This window comes from Callithrix jacchus, chromosome 5 (genome assembly GCF_049354715.1).
Source record: "Callithrix jacchus isolate 240 chromosome 5, calJac240_pri, whole genome shotgun sequence".
Lineage (NCBI taxonomy): Eukaryota > Metazoa > Chordata > Mammalia > Primates > Cebidae > Callithrix > Callithrix jacchus.
In genome coordinates, this window is record NC_133506.1 from 134518031 (window position 1) to 134544026 (window position 25996).

General features: G+C 46.1%; 1 protein-coding gene across 1 annotated transcript in view; it reads right to left on the reverse strand.

Annotated features, from left to right (window-relative positions):
- Nucleotides 1-25521, reverse strand: part of CYTH1 (cytohesin 1) — a 104032-nt gene extending 78511 nt beyond the window's left edge. The window contains exon 1 of the mRNA XM_035301948.3: nucleotides 25426-25521. Within this exon, the coding sequence (XP_035157839.1) occupies nucleotides 25426-25447 (22 nt within the window). The 5' untranslated portion in view covers nucleotides 25448-25521. The remainder of the gene's footprint in view (nucleotides 1-25425) is intronic.
- Between the last annotated feature and the right edge of the window lie 475 nt (nucleotides 25522-25996).

A 25996-nucleotide genomic window follows, 5' to 3' on the forward strand; every position in this document is an offset into this window, starting at 1 on the left:
GATCCTAGTAAAAAAAGAAAAAAGCAAGCCCTGACAGTCACCAGGAGACATAAGGATGCTGAGACGTTAGGAATACAAAGTTCAACCACTGGCCTGTATTCCAATAAACATGGCAAAAATTAGACTAAGATTATTCACAAGGTGAAATTTCAAGGTTTGAATTTTCACCATAACTTAAGAAACCCTCATCCTTTGGGGGAACGATAATGAGTGTAGTTTTTTTTTTTTAAAAAAAAAAGAAGGGGCCGGGCGTGGTGGCTCACGCCTGTAATCCAAGCACTTTGGAGGCCAAGGCAGGCGGATCATCTGAGGTCGGGAGTTCAAGACCAGCCTGACCAACATGGTGAGATCTCATCTTAAAAAAAAAAAAGAAAAAAAAATTTTTTTTAAATAAAAAGAAAGAAAGAAAGAAACCCTCATATGAATTAAACAAGTCTTTGTTAGAGGTCAAAGTTCTCCTTCTGATTAGAATGTAAGGTACCTGAGAACTCTATTCATGTCTAAATGGCAAGGCCCATAGAGTGCCCGGCTCATAACAGGTGCTCCATAAATATCTGCTGAATATATAAATAAAAAATGACCTGGGAAGAAGCTGCTATAATTTTCCCATTCTAATACACATAAATACTAGCCAAGGTTCTCAGAACAAAGTTCATCCTGCCAACACTGAGAGAGACAGGAAAAAATTTTACTTCTATCAGCAACCCAAAAGATTAAAAAAAAATTCAATGTTGGAAAGGATAAATTAACAAGTATTATCATACACTGGTGTGAAGTGTAAAATGATTAACACTTTCTGAAAATCCACTTGGCAGTACATATCAAGTGACTAAAAAGCTAAACTCACTGACCCAGTAAGTCCACTTACAAGCATCTAGCCTAAGAAAATAGCTGGAAATGTGAGCAAAATCTTACCCACAAGAATGTTACAGGACTATTTCTTATGGGAACAAAGTAGAAACTTTTAAATAACAAGACAGGATGATTAGTTAAACGATGGTACATCTATATTATCCTGTCTTTGGCCGAGGCCCCAAGCACCCCTGCATGTTCTTGCTGACAGTGCCAAACTGCAAGGTCTGTCTTCCTGTAGCTGGAGACATGAAGCTGGTCAAGGAGATGGTAGCGTGACATACTCCCTCCCAGGGGAAGAGGCCTGGCCTGTCCACCACTTGCTATGAAAAGTGCTAACCCCTTGGTGGTCCTTGGTTCCTCAGCTGTAGATAAACCTAATTCATGCAGAGTGTCATGTCACCCCAGGAGTCTTGAGGTCAGCGGCACCAGCACTCTCATGCTGACGTTCCTGCTATTTGCTGTGCGATGTGTACTGATCTGTCTCATTCTGATCCAGTAGGTCTCGTTACCTACTCTCAGCATCTATGGAGTTACGGCATGTGCTTGTGGCCCTAGCTACTCAGGAGGCTGCGGGGAGAGGACTGCTCAAGCACAGGAGATCAAGGTTGCAGTGAGCTACCACGACACCACTGCACTCTGGCCAGGTCAGCAGAGTGAGATCCTGTCTCAAAAAGAAAGAAAATTTCCATCATAATAATTATTTCAAAGAGTTGCCAAAGGGCTAAAGCAAGAAGGACACAATTATAGTCAATTGAAGCCCACTGCCTGAGGTGGCTTCATTTTCAGACTAGATGCCACTGCCCTGAGGAGGGACTAAAAGGTACTCAGAAGTCACTCTGGGTAAGTGGACTCAGCCTCAGTTCTTCACAGGTCTTGGGCACCCAGCAGTCTGTGTCCCAGTGCCAAGCCCCTCTTAAACACAAGAGGGAAAGGCAAAGGGATCTTTTTAGATCACTTTGCTGTTGTACAGATCAGGGCTCTAAAACTGGCACCCGTCCAGTGGCTGCCTAGCAACAGCTGCAACATAAAGAGAAGGTATCTCTTAAAGGAACAAAACAGAAAACCACAAAAAGACACGTGGGGAAGCTAAAGCGGGTAGGCAGATGTACTTGATAGCTATAATAAAGGAGTAAAAAAAAAAAATCCAAGGTTGGTTATTTTTGCTTCTTTGATCTGTTGAGCCTCTTCTTAAAAACTTGTGTAAACTTGAAACCCTCCAAGTGGAATACTAAATGGCTTAAAGCAAAACCACATAAATTAGATAGTGACAGTGGAGGAAATATATTGAACAGTCAGCCATCCCTTTCTACAATCACGGACACACAAATTCTTGTGAAATCATTTTATATACTCAACACGGGAAATGAAAGGAACCATCTCGGGCCGGGCCAACCCAAGCCAGAGCCTGCTTGTGCGATGTGACCCTGAAGAGAACAGCTGGAGGTTCCCAAGCATGGGTTTCCACACCTGCAGTCCCCAAATGTAGCAGCATTAAAAGTATGTATATTTGTGTGCATGTGTGTGTACAAGCATGAGCATGTACGGACATATTCACTCATTCACTCATTCCTAGATCCGACCCTGGGGGATCCTGGTACATTAGGTATGGCTTGAGTAAGGACCCAGAATAAATGGCTTTTCTGAAAAATTCCTCCAGGGATTCTGCAGATTAGTCAAGTATGGGAACCACAATTCTAACCTCAATTTACTAGATGACAAACTTTAAAAGGGTAGGCTAAACAAACTACTTCTGCATGTTCATCTGCCTAGGGCATCTGACTACCATGGCTGCAAAAGGTGCCCATGTGGAACTGAAAAATACATGGTTGTAGTAGAAACCCCATCTCTACCAAAAATAGAAAAATGAGCTGGGCATGGTGGCACATGCCTGTAATCCTAGTCACTTGGGAGGCTGAGACAGGAGAATCATTTTATTTAGATGTATAAAGCTAAAAACTCAAGAAACATTGAATTCCCTCTTTTGACTACTAATGTTTTAATTCTGGCCTCTCTATCTAAATAGCTAGAGCTTTTTGTTTTATAGTTTAAAAGAAAGCAATAATATTTTACTATCTTAAAAACCTCTTTCTAAACACAAAGAAAACAAAAATCCCATTACAACAGATCTTAAGATTTTTAAATAGAAGTGGAAAGTAGTTTCACACAGAAGCATCATATACTTATCTTTCTAAAAGTTACAGGCACCAAGTAAGTCTGATGACATCACTTCTCAAAATCAAAATATATCCCAGATGCTCCTCAACTTACAATGGGGTTACTTCCCAATGAAAATAAACCCATTGTAAAGTCAACCATCTTGTCAGGGACAGTCTGTATACATTTTCTTGATAAATGGGATATTTTATGGGCAAGCTGTTTTTTGTTGTTTTGTGTTTTGTTTTTTTGGTTTTTTTTTGAGACAGAGTCTTGCTCTGTCACCAGGCACCAGGCTGGAGTGCAGTGGCACAATCTCGGCTCACTGCAACCTCCACCCCCGGGTTCAAGCAATACTCCTGCCTCAGTGTCCTGAGTAGCTGGGACTACAGGCATGTGCCACCATGTCCAGCTAATTTTTGTACTTTTTAGTAGAAACAGGAGTTCACCATGCTGGCCAGGATGGTCTCCATCTCTTAACCTCAAGTGATCTGCCCACTTCAGCCTCCCAAAGTGCTAGGATTTGATGTGAGCCACCGCTCCCAGCTGAAGCTTCCATACCTTTTAAAGGCTCACTTAATATTCTGTAACAAAAATATACAATAATATGTTGAACTACTTTCTTACTGGTGAACAATTTGAGCGATTTCCAAGTTTTCATTCCCATAGCAATCCCACAGTAAACACCCTTGTTCACATATTCTGGTATGCATGAGCAATTCCCCACTTTTTGAGTCCAAACTCAAAAGGTTCCTGTGTTGTCCAAGTTTCAGATCTCCAAGGGTAACTAATTCTCACAGAAACTTTTTCTAGTCCTTCTGCTCTAGGCTGGAATGGGGTGATGTGTAACCTATTTTTGTGTTACAATCAATTGACTTTGGGAATATGGTAATACAGGTAAAATCACTTAACTACTCAAAGCCTATTAGAACCTCTTTAGGCTGGGAGCGGTGGTTCATGCCTATAATCCCAGCACTTTGGGAGGCCGAGGTGGGCGGATCACCTGAGGTCAGGAGTTCGAGACCAGCCTGACCAACATGGAGAAACCTGTCTCTAGTAAAAAGACAAAATTAGCCAGGTGTGGTGGCTCACGCCTGTAATCTCAGCTACTTGAGAGACTGAGGCAGAGGAATCTCTTGCACCTGGGAGGCGGAGGTTGCGGTGACCCAAGATTATGCCATTGCACTCCAGCCTGGGCAACAAAAGTGAAACTCTGTCTCAAAAAAAAAAAAAAAAAAAAAGGGCCGGGTGCAGTGGCCCAAGCCTGTAATCCCAGCACTTTGGGAGGCCGAGGCGGGTGGATCACGAGGTCAATAGATCAAGACCATCCTGGTCAACAAAGTGAAACCCCATCTCTACTAAAAATATAAAAAATTAGCTGGGCATGGTGGCACGTGCCTGTAATCCCAGCTACTCAGGAGGCTGAGTCAGGAGAATTGCCTGAACCTCAGGAGGCGGAGGTTGCGGTGAGCCGAGATCGCGCCACTGCACTCCAGCCTGGGTAACAAGAGGGAAACTCAGTCTCAAAAAAAAAAAAAAAAACCTATTTAAAAATCAAGAGGCAGAGCACCGTGGCTAACACCTGTAATCCCAGCACTTTGGGAGGCCGAGGCAGGTGAATCACTTGAGGTCAGGAGTTCAAGACCAGCCTGGCAAACATGGTGAAACCCAGTCTCCACTAAAAATACAAAACTTGGTCCGGTGTGGTGGTGCAAGCCTGTAATCCCAGCTATTCGGGAGGCTGAGGAAGAGAACCACTTGAACCCAGGAGGCAGTGACCAGAGATCATGCCACTGCACTCCAGCCTGGGTGACAGAGCAAGACTCTGTCTCAAAAAAAAAAAGGGGGGGGGATCAAAAGAGGCTGGGTTTAGTGGCTCATGCCTGCAATTCCAACAATTTGGGAGGCCACGGTGAGAGGACTGCTAGAAGCCAAGGGTTTGAGATCAGTTTGAGCAACACTGCAAGACCCTATTTCTACAAGAAATGAAAAAACAATTAGTTGGGCACAATGGCATACACATGTGGTGCTGTTACAGGTAGTCCTATACAGGCATGAGTGGGGCAGGAGAGGACTCCCTGCACTGCCACCCACCAGGAATGTCAGCAATCATCAACTGATAGTTCAGCACTTATGACACTCCCTCTCTAAAAATGATAATTGGCCAGGCACGGTGGCTCACGCCTGCAATCCCAGCACTTTGGGAGAACCAGGCGGGCAGATCACTTGAGCTCACAAGCCTGAGCAACATAGCAAAACCCCATCTCTACAAAAAATATAAAAATTAGCTGGGCATGATGGTGCACCCCTGTAGTCCCTGCTACTCATCCTCCCTGAGATGGGAGGATGGCTTAATCCCTGGGGGCAGAGGCTGCAGTGAGCCAAGATCATGCCACTGCACTCCAGCCTGGGCAACAAAGCCAGACCCTTTCTCAAAAATTAAAAATAGGCTGGGCACAGTGGCTCACGCCTGTGATCTCAACACTTTGGGAGACCAAGGCAGGTGGATCACTTGAGGTCAGAGGTTTGAGACCAGCCTGACCACCACGGTGAAACCCCATCTCACTAAAAATAGAAAAATGAGCTGGGCATGGTGGCACATGCCTGTAATCCCAGCTACTCAGGAGGCTGAGACAGGAGAATCACTTGAACCTGGGAGGCAGAGTTTGCAGTGAGCCGATATGGTATCATTGCACTCCAGCCTAGGCAGCAACATTGAACTCTGTCTCAAAAAATAAATAAAATAAAATAAATTGGTAGCCAGCACAAAGGAGAGGTGATTCCCTGATGGTCCACAGTTGTTACACTAAAGTGATGATTGACAGTAGGCGCCAGGGAGAGGCAATTTCCCAAATAGATACAAACACTTGAAATTGGTAACCAGCTTTTAATAAAATCTCAGGAATTGGACGAGTGAACTTGAGCATGCACATTAAGAGACAAAATGGTGGTGTATGGCCTTCTAGGGGCATTCCACCAGAAAAGAGAAGAAAATCTCAGATAGGCACTGCGCTTGTGGGCAACTCACCCTTAGGGAAGAATGAAGGGAAAGGGGCCAGCACATAAAATCCTAGGATCAAGGTTGAAAGGGGCACTTGTCCTTGAAGTTGCCCACTTAGGTCTCTTCCTTTCTTTCCTGCTCTAAAGCTTTTTAATAAACTTCTACTCCTGCACTAAAACTTGCCTACGTCTCTTTTTCTGCCTTGTGCCCCTCAGTCAAATTCTTTCTTCTGAGGAGGCAAGAATTGAAGCTGTTGCAGACCTGTCGCTCATCTGGATATCTGTAGCACCCCTAATAGTCCCACCAGGATCAGGAGGATCATTTAAGCCCAGGAGGCTAAGGCTGCAGTAAGCCACGATCACGCTACTGTACTCCAGGCTGGGGGATAAAGTGGGACCCTGTCTCAAAAAAAGAAAAAAAAAAAGATTGTAATGGTATGATTTTCTTCATCCATTAATTTCTACTATTAAAATGTGTTATTTTTAAAAACTTTTTAAAGCTTAAATTCCTCTTACTAGCATGCTATACATACACATTTATATGCTTGAGAAAACAGGAGTCCAAAGCAAGAGCAGGAAAGGGAAAGAACAGTAGTAGTCTGTTAGAAATACGGCTTTATATCCTTAATGTAATCCAGTGGAGATTAAACCAAGTGAGCCTTTAACATTAATGTGTGAACCAGTAACAGCATCTGGCCTGCTTCCTCCACACAATGAGGTGTCCATCATGTGGCATGGGGGAAACCGGCAGATTTCTGGGAAAATAATTACCAAATAATGTTGTGTCAACATCTTCTTCTGGAATAGTAAACTTATTTTTTCCTATCAAGATCCATTGTTCAGGGACATTTCCATTACCTGACAACAGGAAAAATTATCTTTACTCTCAAAGAGAGTACAAAAACATTCCTAAGAACAGACAGCAACAACATAACCTTCTGACTCAAGACGTCTCTGTTCTGGTAATTGATGACAAATAGTGTTGCTGATTAGCAGAACAGAGTGGAAGGGGCTGCTTTCCGCATATGCCTTCCCCTACCTTTGAATTAGGAGCACTCTTCTAAAACTAGAAACACTTCACAAAATCAAAGTCTACTCCAGTACTGCTTAATACCCATATTTAATACCCATGAGGCACATTTCCATAAGAAAATTATATGCAGGAGGGATGAAACTGCCCACCCTCACAAGAAACATTCCATGGACAAAGGCACTAAGGTAGATGTAGTCGACAGGATAATGATACCAAAGACATACATGTCCTAAATCACTGGAACCTGTGAATATGTTAAATCCCATGGCAAAGGGGATTAAGGTTGCAGATGGAATTAAATTTCCTAATCAGCCAACCTTAGAAGAGGGAGATGGAGATGATCCTAGATCATCCAGGCGAGCACAAGGATTCTTCAAAATGGAAGAGGGAGGCAGGACAGTCAGTGTCAGAGTGATGAAAGGTGAGACTCAACCAGTCACTGCTGGCTTTGAAGATGCAGGAAGGAGCTAACAGACAAGGCATGTGGGGAGCCTCTAGAAGCTGAGAAGGTAAGGAAGCAGATATTTTCCCTCGAGCCTCCAGAAAGAAACACAACTCTGCTGAAACATGATTTTAGCTTAAGTGAGAGCCATTCCAGGCTTCTGGCCTCAAAACTCTTCTAAGAATAACGTATACTGTCTTTAGCCATTAAATTTGTGATAATTTGTTATGGCAGCAACAGGAAACTAATACAATGGAAATGTTCATCCATTCTGGATGTTTTCAATCTTAAAAAATGACTTCTGGCCGGGCACGGTGGCTCATGCCTATAATCCCAGCACTTTGGGAGGCCAAGGCGGGCAGATCACCTGAGGTCAGGAGTTCGAGACCAGCCTGGTCAAGGTGGTAAAACCCTGCCTCTAATAAAAATACAAAATTAGCTGGGCGTAGTGGCTCTTGCCTGTAATCCCAGCTACTTGGGAGGCTGAGGCAGGAGAATTACTTGAACCTGGGAAGTAGAGGTTGCAGTGAACTGAGGCCATGCCATTGCACTCCAGCCTGGGTGACAAGAGTGAAAACTCTGTCTCAAAAAAAAAAAAAGACTTTCAATCCCTCTCAAGATACACACATTCGTCAAACACCTTAACACTTCCTAGAAAAAAATCACCTTACTGTAGGTTACAGTAGTCCTTCCTTCTGCACAGGGGATACTTTCCAAGACCTCCCATGGATGCTGAAACCACAAATGGTAGTGGACCCTGTATCTAACACGTTTGTTCCTATACGCATAAACCTCTGATAAAATCTAATTCATAAAGTAGGCAAAGAGATTAATAACAATAAAACTAGAACAATTATAAAAATATGCTGTTAAGAGTTATGTAAATGTAGTCTCTCAGAATACTTTATTGTACTATACTCACCTATTTTCAAACCGCAGCTAATTACAGATAATTGAAACCATGGAAGGTGAAACCGTGGATAAGGGGAAAAGTGTACCAGCCCCCTCTTAAAAGAATTTATTTGCTACCCTCATCTTTCAAACATACAACAGGCCAGGCACCGTGGCTCGTGCCTGTGATCCCAGCACTTTGGGGGAGGGAGTTCAAGACCAGCCTGGCCAATATGGCCAAACCTCGTCTCTACTAAAAATACAAAAATTAGTGTGGCACGGTGGCACACGCCTGTAGTCCCAGATACCCAGGAGGTTGAGGCAGAAGAATTGCTTGAACCCGGGATGCAGAGGTTGCAGTGAGCCAAGATCCTGCCACTGCAGTCCAGTCTAGGGGAAAGAGAGAGACTCTGTCTCAAAAAAAAAAAAAAAAAAGAATTGTTTTTCTTTTTACAAGCCCACAACTAATATAACAGACTAATCATACTTCCATCTAAATGTCTCTTTTTAAAGATTTGTACTGAAATCTCTGAAGGCACAAACAAATGTCTCTATAAACTTCCCAGCAAGTCAAGAGTGAGGAACTTACTAACTGGTTATCAACATAAGCAGTTTCAGCAAGAATCAGGCCTATAAATAAACCCCAGAACAATAGAAGAATGAAATTAGATGCATGCATGAGGTAAGAGGGCTGTATTTTAACTACAACTCACAAGTTTCCATGAGCAATTTCAGTGACCTTAGTTTCTATACCAAAAGCAGAGGGAGTGGGGAGAGCATGGATTTCATAATTCAGTCAACAAGCTCTGAGAGCGAGCCTTTAATGTGACCGGCCCTGCTTTAAAAGGCACGTACATGGGATGGGGAGGGTAACAAAAGGGATGAAGATTCCTGCCTTGCGGAGCTTCCATTTCAGCTGGAGAAGACTGGCCAAGCATAATAAACATAATGAGTAAGTTGCCAGTGTGGCAGCGGGGATGAGCATTATGGAGGAGTCAAGCAGGGTAAGGGTGGCGAGCAGAGAGGAGGGGTGCACAGGCTGCTTAATCAAATGGGGGAGGTGTTGCTGAGAGAGGGAGGGAACTGAGCATGAGGATATTTAGATGAAAAGCATCCCCAGCACAGTGAATAGCTGGGAAAAGACCCTAGCTGGGGAATGTGCCTGGTGTGTACCAAGCACTGCAAGGAGTTTGCTGAGTGCATGAGCAGAGGGGCATGGCTATTCCTGATGGGTCCTGCCTGAGGCATCAGTAGACTCAACGAGAAGCCTTCCTGAGTGGACCATGGAACACATATGGAAAGTGGGGCTCCTTCTAAAGGTAGACCCCAAAGTCTACGTTGGAATCCCTATTTCTTTTGGGATATTATAAACCTATAAAGTAAATCTTTCAATTCTAACTCTAAAAATCCTTTCAGAATTTAATTTCCTCCATGCTTTGTCACTGCAGTCTGGACACAGAGAGAAATTGTAGCAGTCTCTGTGAGAGTTAGAGAACGAGTTGAAGAAGTCACCATCTTCAATACATCAGTAAAGGTCAGTGTGAAGTAGAGGAGACAAGCCTGAAGTGGGCCACTCAGAAGTCCAAGAGGGTTTCAGTGCCAAGTGAGACAACTGGAGAGCCCTCAACAGCTGCATCTAACTCTATTGTACTCTCAGGTTGCTGTCCTAATGAAAAAGAAGACAAAAACCAACAGGTGTCACAGCACAAGACAGTGGCATTCCTGGGGCTCCCTGAATGTGCTCCCCAAGAACCAGAGTCCACAGCTGAGCTAATAGCAGGCAAATGATCAAAACTTGATTTTTTTTAAATCCTGCAATAGCATTAACAAATTGGCACAAACCCAAGTCCCAAAGTCTATTTTTGAACCTGCAAAGCTAGAGGGTTTTGTCTTGAGATCCTTGGTGACCCTAGCACAGTACTCACGTTCCAGTGAGGCCCTGTCAAAAACCAGCCTTAGGCCAGGCACAGTGTCTCACACCTGTAATCCCAGCACTTTGGGAAGAGGGAGGATTGTCTGAGGCCAGGAGCTTGAGACCAGCCTAGGCAACAGAGTGAGACCCCATCTCTACAAAAAAATATATAAATAAATAAATAAAATAAAAGGACAGCCCCTCCACTAGCAGGAGACAAAGCTGCTGAGTCAGGGCTTCAAGCAGGAAGACTCTGGGAGATGCTCTGTAACTCCTAGGAAGAAACACTACTCTGCTTGTGTTTTCCTGTCTCACTGTTAAGTAAGTTCTTTCAGCAGCCTTTTTATTTAGTGATAAAGAGCAAAAAAGCTTACAAGAAAAGGCCCCTGGAAGTGGCTAAGAGACAAGCTCAGTAATACTTATTAAACCTTTACCTGGTTACTTGGTTTTCTCGTAAAATCTAGTGGCCCAACCACAAAACATGTTCTGGCTCCGGGAAATCATCAAAGCCAGGCTGCATAATTCTTGTTCCCACACCATCAAACCCAGTTTACCAGAGTCCCTGGGAGGGAACAGGAGCCCCTAAACTCAGTGCTACCCAGCATAGTAAGGAAAAAGATACTGCCTTCACTGCATGATCCTACAAACTCCTCAAATTTCAACCCTGAGATTAACAATGGCTCTTTCAATGCAATGTGTTTAATAACTAGCAACACAGGTTTAACCAAAACTCTGTGCAGACTATATTGAGATATAAAACTCTGTTTCCCACTCCCAGGAGAAAGAAAGTTTACAAAGTACATAAATTCTTCTCTGAGAGGTCCGTGAAAAATAAAAAACAAAAAAAAAAGAAAGTACATATATGGCATATAAGATACATAAAAGTACAAATACATAAAAATGAAGAAGGGGGTATGAATGAGAGCCAGTATAGAAAAAGCTCATTCAAGACTGGGCGCGGTGGCTCATGCCTGAAATCCCAGCACTTTTGGAGGCCAAGGCAGGGAGATCCCCTGAGGTCAGGAGTTCGAGACCAGCATGACCAACATGGTGAAACCCTGTCTCTACCAAAAATAAAAAATTAGCCAGGCGTAGTGGCGCGTGCCTGTAATCCCAGCTACTCAGGAGGCTGAGGCAGGAGGATCACTTGAACCCAGGAGGCAGAGGTTGCAGCGAGCCAAGATCGTGCCACTGCACTCCAGCCTGGGCAACAGAGCAAAGCTCCATCTCAAAACAAAAAAAAGGAAAAGCCCATTCAAAGCATGGCCTCTCGAGTGGAGTCTAAGAAACCTAGGTTGCGATGGATGCCAGCTCAACCACTAGCCAGCCACGCCACTTTAGAAGCTCTCCACATCTCCATTTCCTCACCTACAAAATCAGTACAGAATTTGTTCCATCCACAGGGTAACTGTGAGGGTTCAATGTGAACTTATGAAAAATGTTCAGCAATGAGTCTGATGCACAACAGTGAACTACCAGTGCGGAACAATGAGGGCAGTGACACCGACGCTGGTGTGTTCCCATCTCATTTCATCCCAGTAGGTAACTGCCTAGTAGATTTGCTCAAAAATAGGTCTCGGCTGGGCACGGTGGCTCATGCCTGTAATCCCAGCACTTTGGGAGTCTGAGATGGGAAGACTGCTTGAGGCCAGAAATTCAAGACCAGCCTGGCCAATATAATAAGACCCCATTTCTAAATTTTTAAAAACAATTTTTTTTAAGTACATCTCACTCAGAACACACCAAAAGCTGAAAATCCCCATGCTCCTATAGCATTTGTTGGTATTTCCACCACAGCAAATTTACATGTGAACTGCCCTACACTGTAAGCTTCTGGAGAGCATGACCTGTATCTTAAAATACTTCACAGCCTGAGCATCAAGCAAATTCCCTGACACAAAGAATTTTAAAAGTCTGAATAGATGAACAAACAGATGGTTGGGTAGATGGGAAACAATTTAAATGGCAAGAAAGAGAAAAGAATCCAATGTTTTTTCAAGCCTGAATGACTGAAGTGATAAGTAAATGGTGATAAAAGTTTAAAAATTAAGGAAGTCTAAAGGGAACATTAGAATGAAAGGGTCAGGAGCAAGCCTTCAACATGCTATGTCTTGGACGATGATGGAATATCCAAGGGGAAATGTGCAGGAAGCACTTGAAAATGCCAGAATACAGCTAAAAATCAAAACGCTCTCTTAATTTCAATCATTAGGGCTGTTGGAAATATTTCGGGGAATTAGAGAATAGAAAAGAAAGTAACTTAAGGGAAATAGGCTTCCAAAACACATAGAGTATGCAGCTACTGTGTATAGATGCCAGAACAGACAAAATGAAATATGAGACCAATCCTACCGGAGGTTTACAACACATCATATTTGAATGCTTTAATTCAAGACTGGCTGGGAATGATTTCCAAGGGTAGAAAGAAAGAGTCTGTAAATTGTCTTAATATTCCTCAAGTAAAAACAAAAGACTCTGCATTCTGCATCACTTTCCAGCTACTGCCCTCTCTCTCTTTCCATTTACTGTCTAGTTACTGAAGAGTTATAAACATTTGCATTCAAAGTCTCCCTTTCAGATCTCTTCCTCTCCCCAGCCCTTCAGTGGTGGTATCCCAGGACGACATCCTTGGACTTCTCAATCAGCCTGTGGCATAACCCACTTCCTAGGTTCCACTCACACTCATGCGTTGATAATCTCTCGAGTTCCAGGTCCAAATTCAACTGTTTAAATGAGTCTCTCAAAGTGGACATTGTACAAGTACCTCAAGACTCCATGGAATACGTCCAAAACTGAAGCCCTATTCTCAGTATAGAAACTCCCCAAAGAGTCATCCAAAGAAAGAAACCTGCCACAAAATACAAAAAATAGCCGGGTGTGGTGGCATGTGCCCGTAATTCCAGCTACTCAGGAGGCCGAGGCACGAGAATCACTTGAACCCCAAAGGGGGAAGTTGCAGTGAGCTGAGATTGCACCACTGTACTCCAGCCTAGGCAACAGAGTAAGACTCTGTCTCAAAAGAAAAGCAAAATAATCAACGTAAAATACCCCTGGTTTAAACCCTCTCATAGTTCCATGTCCCAGAGAATTAGTCCTGTGTAACAACACATACTAAAGCCCCCCCATGACTTCCCCCATTTCTTCTAATCCGACCTCTGGCCTCCGCCCTCTGCTCACAGCCTGCTCTCCAGGCACAAAGAACCACTTGTAGCTCCCCAAGTGGCCAAGCTGCTTCACACCTCCTGTCCTCTCCTCATTCTCTTTGCTTGATGCGTGTTTCTTTGTGATGGTCTCTTACTTGGCATTAACTCATCTTTCACAATCCAGCCCAAGGACCAGCCCCTCTACAAACTTTCCCCGGGGCCAATCCAGCGCCATCCCAATGCCAGTGGAACTGACACTGCTCTCCTTGGTTCACCCACATTTTTCATGCATACACCTGCCATATCTACTGTGACACACTCCTTCACAGCTTGCTGTCATGTCTGTCTCCTCCTTCTAGGCTCAAAGCATCTGTGAGAACAGGGACTATATAGTATGAAATGATCACTCATGCTTGTTGATTGAATAAGCAATTATCAACTACTCATAGAAACAAACCTGTGAGCTGGGTGCGGTGACTCACATCTGTAATCCCAGCACTTTGGGAGACCAAGGCAGGTGGATCCCCTGAGGTTAGGAGTTCAAGACCAGCCTGGCCAACATGGTGAAACCCGTCTCTACTGAAAATACAAAACTTAGCCAGGCCTGCTGGCGGGCACCTGTAATCCCAGCTACTTGGGAGGCTGAGGCAGGTGAATCACTTGAACCCAGCAGGTGGAGGCTGCAGTGGGCTAAGATCATGCCACCGAACTCTAGCCTGGGGAACAAGAGCGAAACTGTTTCCAAAAAAAAAGAAACAAACCTGTGATATTACTAGAAAATATGTTTGTTTGTTGTTTTTTGAGATGGAGTCTCGCCCTGTTGCCAGGCTGGAGTACAGTGGCACAACTGGGGCTCATTGCAACCTCTGCCTCCCAGGTTCAAGTGATTCTCCTGCCTCAGCCTCTCAAGTAGCTGAAACTACAAGTGCTTGGCACCATGCCCAGCTAATTTTTGTATTTTTAGTAGAGAAGGGGTTTTACCACATTGGCCAAGATTGTCTCAATCTCTTGACCTCATGATCTGCCCACCTTGGCCTCCCAAAGTGCTAGGATTACAGGCGTGAGTCACAGAACCCAGCCAAAAATAGGTTTTTTAAATCGCCTTATGCCAATTCCATCATTCGTACCTAACATTTCTAATTACAATATGGATTTAACAATACCAGATAAGGGCATGTTTCTGAAATAGAAGCCTTGAAGACTCAAGAAAAGGTAGAAAATGGTCAGGCGCAGTGGCTCACACCTGTTATCCCAACACTTCCTGAGGCGGAGGCAGGTAGATCGTTTGAGCTCAGGACTTTAAGACCAGCATGGCCAACATGGTGAAACACTGTCTCTCCTAAAAATAACAAAAATTGGCCAGGCGCCAAAATCCCAGCACTTTGGGAGGCTGAGTTGGACAAATCACATGAGGCCAGGAGTTTGAGACCAGCCTGGCCAACATGGCAAAACCCATCTCTATTAAAAATACAAAAACTAGGCCGGGAGCGGTGGCTCACGCCTATAATCCCAGCACTTTGGGAGCCCGAGGCAGGTGGATCACGAGGTCAAGAGATCGAGACCATCCTGGTCAACAAGGTGAAACCCCGTCTCTACTAAAAATACAAAAATTAGTTGGGCATGGTGGTGCACGCCTGTAGTCCCAGCTACTCGGGAGGCTGAGGCAAAAGAATTGCTTGAACCCAGGAGGCGGAGGTTGCAGTGAGCCGAGATCGTGCCATTGCACTCCAGTCTGGGTAACAGCGAAACTCCACCTCAAAAAAAAAAACAAAAACTAGCTGGGTGTGGTGGTGCCCACCTGTAATCCCAGCTACTCAGGAGACTGAGGCAGGTGAACTGTTGAACCCAGGAGGCAGAGGTTACAGTGAGCCGAGATCATGCCACTATACTCCAGCCTGGGCAACAGAGCAAGACCCTGTCTGAAAAACAAAATAAAATAAAAATACAAAAATTAGTTGGGTGCCATGGCACATGCCTGTAATCCCAGCTACTTGAATGGCTGAGGCATGAGAATTGCCTGAACCCAGGAGGCAGAGGGTGCAGAGAACCAAGATGATGCCACTGCATTTCAGTCTGAAAGACAGAGCAAGACTCTGTCTCAAAGAAAAAAAAAAAAAAGGTGGAAAATGTAAAAAGACTTGGATAAGAAAAGTATTATCCTGGCCCTTGCTACATAAAATTCAGTCACCAAAGAAAGCAGCTAATAGGCCAGGCGCGGTGGCTCACGCCTGCAATCCCAGCACTTTGGGAGGCCGAGGCGGGTGGATCACGAGGTCAAGAGATGGAGACCATCCTGGTCAAAATGGGGAAACCCCGTCTCTACTAAAAATACAGAAAAAATTAGCTGGGCATGGTGGCACCTGCCTGTAATCCCAGCTACTCAGGAGGCTGAGGCAGGAGAGTTTCCTGAACCCAGGAGGCGGAGGTTGCGGTGAGCCGAGATCACGCGCTTGCACCCCAGCCTGGGTAACAAGAACGAAACTCCATCTCAAAAAAAAAAAGAAGGCAGCTAATAACCATCTCACTATCATAAAAGCAGAAATATAAAATATACAATGTCACAGTATCCTGGATAACAAGGAGTCATAAAAATCCCCTACATGCCCTTAACTGCTTTTGTGTTTCTCTGAAGTTAATGCAAATAGAGAAGCAAAACAACATTACCAGCAGTTTCAGAGGATGTGGGATTCACTTCTTGAACATTTCTAAATAATTTTCCACCTCCTCCATACCTCTATTATTGTAACTGAAACTAAGCAACAATAATTAGAGACAATCAAGAAGCAGAGTGGCAATGGAGCAAACGGACAGGTTCAGGCAAAGGGCTTTTCTTTATAAGCCCACTCTGAAGACTTTCATCTTGGAGAGGAGAGCAGGAAAGGGGTGGAACGAAAACAGGAAAGCAGACTCGACCAGCTACACAGGTCTCAAGGTGAAGTCTTCCAACAGGTCAGCACAATACACAGAGATGTTTCATCCCTTCTGTTCCAAGAGAGCTACGATGTGTGCCCCCCAATGCTTGAAATAAGGCAATCTCCTAATTCTTACTATAGAACCTAACTGATCACGGATGCCAGAAATACAGAACAAAAAATCTTTGGCAAAATCTCTTTTTATTAACACATGGAACATTTAGAGAGGAGCAGGTATGATCCCCAGAAACTGAACTGTTTTGTTTGGTTTGTTTGAGACGGACTCTCGCTCTGTCTCCAGGTTGGAGCGCAGTGGCGTGATCTTGGCTCACTACAACCTCCACCTCCCGGGTTCAAGTGATTCTCCTGCCTCAGCCTCCCGAGTAGCTGGGATTACATGCAAACACCATCACACCTGGCTGTTTTTTCTATTTTTAGTAGAGATGGGGTTGCACCATGTTGGCCAGGATGGTCTCGATCTCTTGACCTCATGATCTGCCTGCCTCAGCCTCCCAAAGTGCTGGGATTACAGACGTGAGCCACCAGGCCCGGTCTGTTTTGTTTTTGAGACATAGTGTCCCTCTGTTGCCCAGGCTGGAGTGCAATGGCAGGATCTCAGCTCACTGCAACCTCTGCCTCCTGGGTTCAAGTAATTCTTATGCCCCAGCCTCCTGAGTAGCTGGGATTACATGCATGCGCCACCACACTTGGCTAACTTTTTATTATATTTTAGTAGAGATGGGATTTCACCATGTTGCCTAAGCTGGTCTTGAACTCCCGAGCTCAAGCAATCTGCCCACCTCAGCCTCCCAAAGTGCTGGGATTACAGGTGTGAGCCACCGTGCCCAGCCTAAAACTGAACTGTTTATCCTTATAACCCAGACCAATGAAATATATTTAATTTACAGCAAGATGTGGAGGCTCATGCCAGTAATCCTGGCACTTTTGGAAGCCAAGGGAGGGGAATCACTTGAGGCCAGGAGTTTGAGACCAGTCTGGGTAACACAGTGAGACCCTGCTCTATTTAATTAAAAGAAAAATTATAATTTTTTAAAAAACTACTTAATTCACAATTTCTCCTCGTAAGGAAACATTTTGTAGTTGCCCAGAAGGCAATATATGGGCTGAGAGATCCTTCATGTTTTTTTTTTTTTTGAGACAGAGTTTCACTCTTGTTACCCAGGCTGGAGTGCAATGGCATGATCTCGGCTCACCACAACCTCCGCCTTCTGGGTTCAAGCAATTCTCCTGCCTCAGCCTCCCGAGTAGCTGGGACTACAGGCGCGCACCACCATGCCCAGCTAATTTTTGTATTTTTAGTAGAGACGGGGTTTCACCTTGTTGACCAGGATGGTCTCGATCTCTTGACCTCGTGATCCACCTGCCTCGGCCTCCCAAAGTGCTGGGATTATAGGCGTGAGCCACCGCGCCCGGCCAAGATCCTTCATCTTTAAAAGAAAAATTAAAGAAAGGTAACTGTTACAATTGGCCAAAATCTGACCTAAACCCCAGTGAGAACTGATACGTATTTTCCCCATGCTTAAAACAGAGTGAGAAAAACCTGCAAGTCACTTTATTTGATAGAAAAGAGTTCACCTCAGTTAAGTAAAGAAACTATAGCATTCCTTATGACATAGCCAGTTCATAATACACAAATACGCAAAAAAAGTTTCAATCTAGCTAGTTATCAATAGATTAAATGAGTCACCATTTTGTAACCACCAAATGCAGTTTGTTTTCTTTAAAAAAACCTTTTAAAATGTTGATCCCCACTAGAGGGACATTTTCACTGTTACAGGTACATCTACTGATATGTTGCTAAGAACAGTAAAATGGTGCAGCCCTTTTGGAAAGAAGTTAGCAGCAGGCCTCAAGAACTCTAAAAATGTTTATACTCTCTGACAGGCTAATGTTACCCTGGGAATATATCTCAAAGACCACAAAGTCTGTATAATTATGGCAACCTTATGTTCCAGCTTTTCTAAGAAAGTGTTCTTTTCAATAAAGGCAAATCATTCAGTGTGTAGCTAAGTTTGAGAACAATGAAAGTCATCCATATCATAGAAAAACAAAGGTTCTGTGTGGGGTCAAACATGTATAGAAGTGCTCTGGTTTCTCTTTGATACAGAGAGTTGAGGAAAAAACTCAAACTCACTGCATATTAACTTTTACAAGATGGAACTTGTCTCAATGCACTATTCCCTCCACAGTGGCTGAGCCACCTCTGTAGGGTCCCAGGACCCATACCTATGCCAGAGACATAATGATGAAAATGCAAATCTTTCCTCAATGCAACAGGCTCCTCTTCCCAGTCCACAGCAGCACCCAGGCATGCCGCTGCCAGCCCTTCCTTTTCTTGTTTAATCTTCTCCCCAGACACACACAAGTCTCCATGGTTCATGGCACAGCATGACAGCACTTCCTATCATTCTGATACAAATCCTGCTTTTATCCAGAGTCTTAGGTCACAAACCGTAATAAACACATGTGAAATGTTCCCAAATTTCCCATGGTAGACACTCAAGGTTATGCCTGTGATAAAACTCCTTTCCAAAACACAGAAGAAACTATTCTCTTTTTTTAATCACACTCCTGAAGTACCTACCAGAGCATTCAGCATGGGAAATCGGGTTAGAACTGCCTTGAGGCACTACTTCCTCAGACAGCCTGCCATCTGTGACTCCAGTAAAGGTCCTCAACTTGCTGCCTGCTTTCCCTCTGTGCCACTATGCACCCACTACTGCAGAGATCCCCAGCTCCCAAGGCATCGCACCATCAACAGACCACAGGGTTAGTCCTCCTGAGGTCCCCCTGTGTGCTATGGCACCACACCTAACCAGGCACAGAAACCAGGCTGAACACCCTGACAGTCTCCCATGGCCCATGAGGACTGGGGGACGAAGCCGGTAGAGGAAGGGGAGAGATGAACAGAAGTTACTGATTAAAAGAGATCTTGAAAGCCACAGGTGCTAGGTGTTTTTTTTTCTTTTTACCTCTTCCCTGAGTATTCCCTCATACCCTTCCCTCAAAGGCCAAAGCGGGAGACAGTAGATGTGTTTTTATGCAATTGCACCTCAGTGCTTCTTAACATATGAAAATGAACGATTTTCTTGAAAGTCTTACCCTACCACTCTTTCTCTACAGATAAAGTGAAACCTAGTTTTTTTTAACTCTTGCTGAAAACACTGATATTTTAACTTAAAATTAGTTCTATCTTTCCTGCTTTAGATAATGAATCTGGGAACTCGATATAAAAATTGCAGCAAAGACAAATAAAAATTAAGGTATTTCAGAAGCTGAATAGTAAAGGACATTTGGAGACATCTCTTCCCTTTCAGTTGAAAACTCACCTAAGAATTATTTTAAAATTCTCTGTTGACAACTTGCCTACATGAAGGTAACTTCTTGAAAGGAAAAAATAAAACATGCATTTGCTATGATGAGTATGATAGACTACAGTACCTTTCATTTTAAATGTTTATACAGAAATTATGCTTAAAGACCAGGCACAGTGGTTCATGCCTGTAATCCCAGCACTGTGGGAGGCTAAAGCAGGTGGATCACCTGAGGTTAGTAGTTCAAGACCAGCCTGGCCAACATGGCAAAACCCCGTCTCTACTAAAAATACAAAAACTAGGCCAGGCGCTGTCGCTCAAGCCTGTAATCCCAGCACTTTGGGAGGCCGAGGCAGGTGGATCACGAGGTCAACAGATCGAGACCATCCTGGTCAACATGGTGAAACCCCGTCTCTACTAAAAATACAAAAAATTAGCTGGGCATGGTGGCGCGTGCTTGTAATCCCAGCTACTCAGGAGGCTGAGGCAGGAGAATTGCCTGAACCCAAGAGGCGGAGGTTGCAGTGAGCCAAGATCGCGTCATTGCATTCCAGCCTGGGTAACAAGAGCGAAACTCCGTCTCAAAAAAAAAAAAAAAAACTAGCCGGGTGTGGTGGTGCTTGCCTGTAATCCCAGCTACTTGGGAGGCTGAGACAGAAGAATGGCTTGAACCCAGGAGGTGGAGGTTGCAGTTAATTGAGATCATGCCACTGCACTCCTTAAAAATGAAGCTCATAATTTAATCACAGCACCTGTAGTTATTAGCCCCAAACAGATGACCATTACAGAGTAGCAGGATGAACATACTTTCTGGAAAATTCCTTAAATATCCCCCTTAAAGTGCATATATGGGGTTTTCTGTTTACAACTCTGAACACTATTACACAGAAATATATACTGGTAACAGTACACAAAAGCCGGGCGCAGTGGCTTATGCCTGTAATCCTAGCACTTTGGGAGGCTGAGGTGGGTACATCATTTGAGGTCAAGAGTTCGAGACCAGCCTGGCCAAATGGTGAAACTCCATCTGTACTAAAAATACAAAAAAATTAGCCAGGCATGGTGGCACACACCTGTAGTCCCAGCTACTCGGAAGGCTGATGCACAGGAATTGCTTGAATCCAGGAGGTAGAGGTTGCATGAGCCAAGATCGTGCCACTGCACTCCAGCCTGGGCAACAGACTTAGAGCCTCCATCTCAGAAAAAAAAATAAAAAGTATACAGTGTGCATGTTATAAAGAGAATGCATGCAAAATTTAATTTTTATAAATGTTTTTCTTTTTCCTGAGCACAATAAGTATATCCTATAAGTTAATGGTTTGTCTGGTGGGACTCCACAGTGCCATAAACAGTTTAAAAAAAAAAAAAAGAAAGAAAGAAACCAGTAGGCTGGACACAGCGGCTCACATAATCCCAGCACTTTGGGAGGCTGAGAGGGGCAAGCAGATTACTTGAGGTCAGGAGTTCAAGACCAGCCTGGCCAATATGGTGAAAACCTATCTCTACTAAAAACACACAAATCAGCTGGGTATGGTGATGGGCGCCTGTAATCCCAGCTACTTGGGAGGCTGAGGCAAGAGAATCACTTGAATCTGGGAGGCAGAGGTTGCAGTGAGCTGCAATTGTGCCACTGCACTCCAGCCTGGGAAACAGTGAGATTCTGTCTAAAAAGAAAAAGAAAAAGTTTATTTAGGCCTGGCACAGTGGCTCATGCCTGTAATCCCAGTACTTTTGGAGGCCGAAGCGAGAGGATGATTTTAGACCAGCCTAAGCAACATAATGAGACTCTGCATCTTTTTTAAAAAAATAAAACAAGGCCAGGCCCGGTGGCTCACCCCTGTAATCCCAGCACTTTGGGAGGCCGAGGCGGACAGATCACCAGATGTCAGGAGTTGGAGACTAGCCTGACCAACATGGACAAACCCATGTCTACTAAAAATACAAAAAATTAGCCAGGCATGGTGGTGCATGCCTGTAATCCCAGCTAATCGGGAGACTGAGGCAAGAGAATCGCTTGAATCTGGGAGGCAGAAGTTGCGGTGAGCTAAGATTGCGACATTGCACTCTAGCCTGGGCAACAAGAACAAAACTCCATCTCAAAACAATAAAAATAAATAAAACAAAAAGTTTGTCTAGAAGAAAACAATGGAAATTCCAAGGTGACATCTGAACATGCCATGTCAGGTGCTTTACGAATCCATCACATACATTTCCTTTTACAATGTGGGATCTGGTCAAGGTAAATTCTCTGTGAAACCTCTGAGGGAAATGGACAGTTCTGGAGACTAACGCAATCCTTAAAGAACTGGACATCTTATTCTTGATATGATCATCTCACACCATCAGGTACTTTCTGTGTAGTAACCCTATGGGTGGGGAACCTCCTTTAATTCAATCTTTTTAGTTTCCCCAAAATAAAAGCATGATATTTAAAACTGTAGAAAGGGGACGACTAGGCTGGGTGCAGTGGCTCACACCTGTAATCCCAGCACTTTAGGAGGCTGAGGCAGGCGGATCACCTGAGATCAGGAGGTCGATGATCAGGAGTTCTGTGACCAACACAGAGAAGCCCTGTCTCTACTAAAAATACAAAATTAGCCAGACGTGGTGGCGGGCACCTGTAATCCCAGCTACTCAGGAGGCTGAGGCAGGAGAATCACTTAAACCTGGGAGGCGTAAATTGCAGTGAGCCAAGATGGCGCCATTGCACTCCAACAGGGGCAACAAGAGTGAAACTCCGTCTCAAAAAAAAGAAAGGAAAAGAATAAACTTTCTCATCTTTGTGTGTGGCAGACAGAATAATGTCCCCTAAAGATGTTCACGTCCTAATCCCCAGAACTTGCGAATAGGTTACCTTACATGGCAGAAGGGGAATTAAGGTAACAGATGGAATTAAGGTTGCTAATCCTTATCCTTGATTATACAGGTGGGTCTGCTGTAATTACAAGGGTCTTAATAAGAGGGAGGTAGGAGTCAAGAGGAATGAGAAGAGGAAGGGGTACTATGAACTGTGAAACACAGGTGGCCTCTAAAAGCTGGAAAAGGTAAGGAAATGGGTTCTCTCCCTGAGTGTCCAGAAAGAACTAGCCTTGCTGACACCTTGCTTTTAGCCCAGTGAGACCTATTTTGGACTTCTGACCTGCAGAACCGTAAAACAAATGTATGCTGTTTTGAGCCACCAGGCTTGTGGTAATATGTTATAACAGGTATAGGAAACCAACACGGCCTGCTTCCATTTACCTCTTCCAAGCACAAGTTCATGTCATGCCTGGTGGCAAAGCAGTTAGTGTATTAAAAGAAACCAGACCAATAGCTTCCTGCCCCCGGTAGCAGGCAAGAACACAAGAGAGGGCAAGAAAAGCCTGGTAGGCAGGACACTGGATCTGAGGGAAATTAAATGGCAAGAGGAGGCAGAGAAAAGAGCAGCAAGCAGAACTGCTGCAGCCTTCTCAGCAGTGGGCAGGAGTGAAATCTGGAGGGGCTGAGCCATCTTTTAGGGCCAGCCAGTGGGTGATTTTTCTTTTAATCACAAAAGGAGGCCGGGAGCAGTGGCTCATGATTGTAATCCCAACACTTTGGGAGGCCAAGAAAGGAACCAGAGTTCACAACAACTTAGGCAACATAGGGAGACCTCCCTCTCTCAACAAAAAAATTAAAAAAAATAATTAGCAGGGTGTGGTAGCCAGGGCCTGTAGTCCAGGTTACCAGAGGGGCTGAGAAGGGAGGTAAAGGATTGCTTGAGCCCAGGAAGTAGAGTCTGCAGTGAGCTATGATAGTGCCACTGCACTTCCGCCTGGGCAAGAGAGCCACACACACAAACGCACACACTGCTTTTACTTCTTTGCTTAGAAGGTAACAAGAGGGCCGGGCGCGGTAGCTCACATCTGTATTTCCAGCACTGTGGGAGGCAGAGGTGGGAGGATCGCTTGGGCCCAGGAGTTCAAGACCAGCCTGGGTAACATAGCAAGATTCCATCAGGCGGGGCGCGGTGGCTCAAGCCTGTAATCCCAGCACTTTGGGAGGCCGAGGCGGGTGGATCACGATGTCAAGAGATCGAGACCATCCTGGTCAAAATGGTGACACCCGTCTCTACTAAAGATACAAAAAATTAGCTGGGCATCGTGGCGCGTGCCTGTAATCCCAGCTATTCAGGAGGCTGAGGCAGGAGAATTGCCTGAACCCAGGAGGCGGAAGTTGCGGTGAGCCGAAAGTTGCGGTGAGCCGAGATCGTGCCATTGCACTCCAGCCTGGGTAACAAAAGCGAAACTCCATCTCAAAAAAAAAAAAAAAAAGATTCCATCTTTACAAAAAATAAAAAATTTGGGCCGGGCACAGTGGCTCACGCTTGTAATGACAGCACTTTGGGAGGTCAAAGTGGGTGGATCACCTGAGGTCAGGAGTTCCAGACCAGCCTGGCCAACAAGGCGAAACCCTGTCTCTACTAAAAATACAAAAATTAGCCAGACGTAGTGACACGCACATATAGTCCCAGCTACTCAGGAGGCTGAGGCAGAGGTTGCGGTGAGCCAAGATCGCGCCACTGCACTCCAGCCTGGGTGACAGAGCCAGATTCCGTCTCAAAAATAATAATAATAATAAAGTAAAAAATTAAGCGGACATGGTGGCGTTCGTGTGGTTCCAAGCCACTCAGGAAGCTGACGTGAGCTATGATCACTGTGCTCCAGCCTGGGGTGGCAGAGCAAGATCCTGTCTCTTAAAAAAAAGAAAAAAAGAAAAATGTCCCATTCATTAAACTAGGACTGGGTTCCATTTGGCCACACAGCATTTTAAGTTCTGCTTTATTTGTACTTTGCTACCAAACCACAAAAGTTCACGACTTGTTCTATTTGCTATTCTTTCTTTTAATGCCTCATGAACAAACTTAATGAATTAACGACAGCATGTCAAACACCCTTCTCCACCCTTGCAATTTCAAACTCTGGGAGGGAGGCACCCCCGGCCGGGGCCAGCAGCGTCAGCGCGCCGGAGCAAGGGGAGCGAGGCAGCGGCTCCGCCTGTCAAGTCTCCAGTCGGCGGCGGAGCGGCGTCCCCACCGCGGGGCCCCTCGGGCTCCACACCCGCGTCTCAGCGGGCGGCGAGCACAGGACCCACGGCGGCCGGGCCCAGACTCCCGCAGGCAGGGCCGTCCCGGAGCCCGCACCTCGCCGGTGGCGCCGCTCCCCGTTCTCATTTCTGAACAAAGACGTGGACGGGACACAACTCGCCGACGCCGAGAGCGGCCGGAAACTGCGGGGAACGCGGGCCCGGCCATCCACGCGTCTGCTCCGAGCCCCGCAGAGGGGCGGCAGGACCGGCGATCCCCACCCCTCGGCGCCCTGGGACCCGGACTGCGACCCCTGCCCCAGGGACCCCAGCGTCCCCAACGACTCTTATCCCTCAGAGCCCCGGTGATCCGGCCCCGCGACCCCAACGACCCTCATTCCTCACAGCTCGCGGCGACCCCCGGCCCCGCGAAACCACGAGCTCGGCCTGCGACCCCCGCCCCGGCCACCCGCATCCCCGAGCGCCGCCGGCGACCCCGGCCCAGGCGACCCTCATCCCTCAAAACCCCCTGCGACCCCCGTCCCGCGGGGGCCCCGTGCACCGCGCCCGCCGGTCGCCGTGGGCTCCGCGTCCCGCACCAGTGTTCCCGGGAAACGCCAGCCGCCGCAGGCGCCGCCGGACGGCCGGACCCGAAGGGGTCGGGGGGCAGCTAGAGGGAGACGTCCGCCGCCGGGGCGCACTGACCGTAGCTGTCGTCCTCCTCCATGGTGCGGGCGCCGGGCTCCGCGCCCGGGCTCTCAGCTCGCGTCCCGCCGCGCCGCCGGCACCCCCGCTCGCCTCAGCCCGGCTCGGAGCCCCGCCCCCGGCGCCCCGCGCCCTGAGCCCCGCCTGCCCGCGCCTGCGCCTGCACTCGCCCCCTGCCCCCGGCCCGATGCCCCGCCCCTCGCCTGAGGCCCTGCCTTCCACCCGCGCGCGCCGCACCCCGGGTACCCACCTCCTCCCAAGGCTCCGGCCTGCGCACGCGCGCCCACCTGAGGCTCCACCCCCGCCCCGCCGCTGGCCCCCGCCTCTAGACCACGCCCCCGTCACAAGACCCCGCCCCGTCCGCCTCCGCGGGAACTAGCAGGTTTCAGTTTCGCAAGGGCGGTGCAGGGCACTGGGGTGGCGGACTCGGACAGACCTGCAACCAGGCTACACCACAAAGGCTCAAGGTCGTGTCCGGCCACTGAAGGGCAGGGTGATCCTTTCTGATGCCAACCTCCAAGGTCAGGCCCCGCCCCAGCTTGCCAGGGAGGGCCTGGTCCTTCGAGAAAGA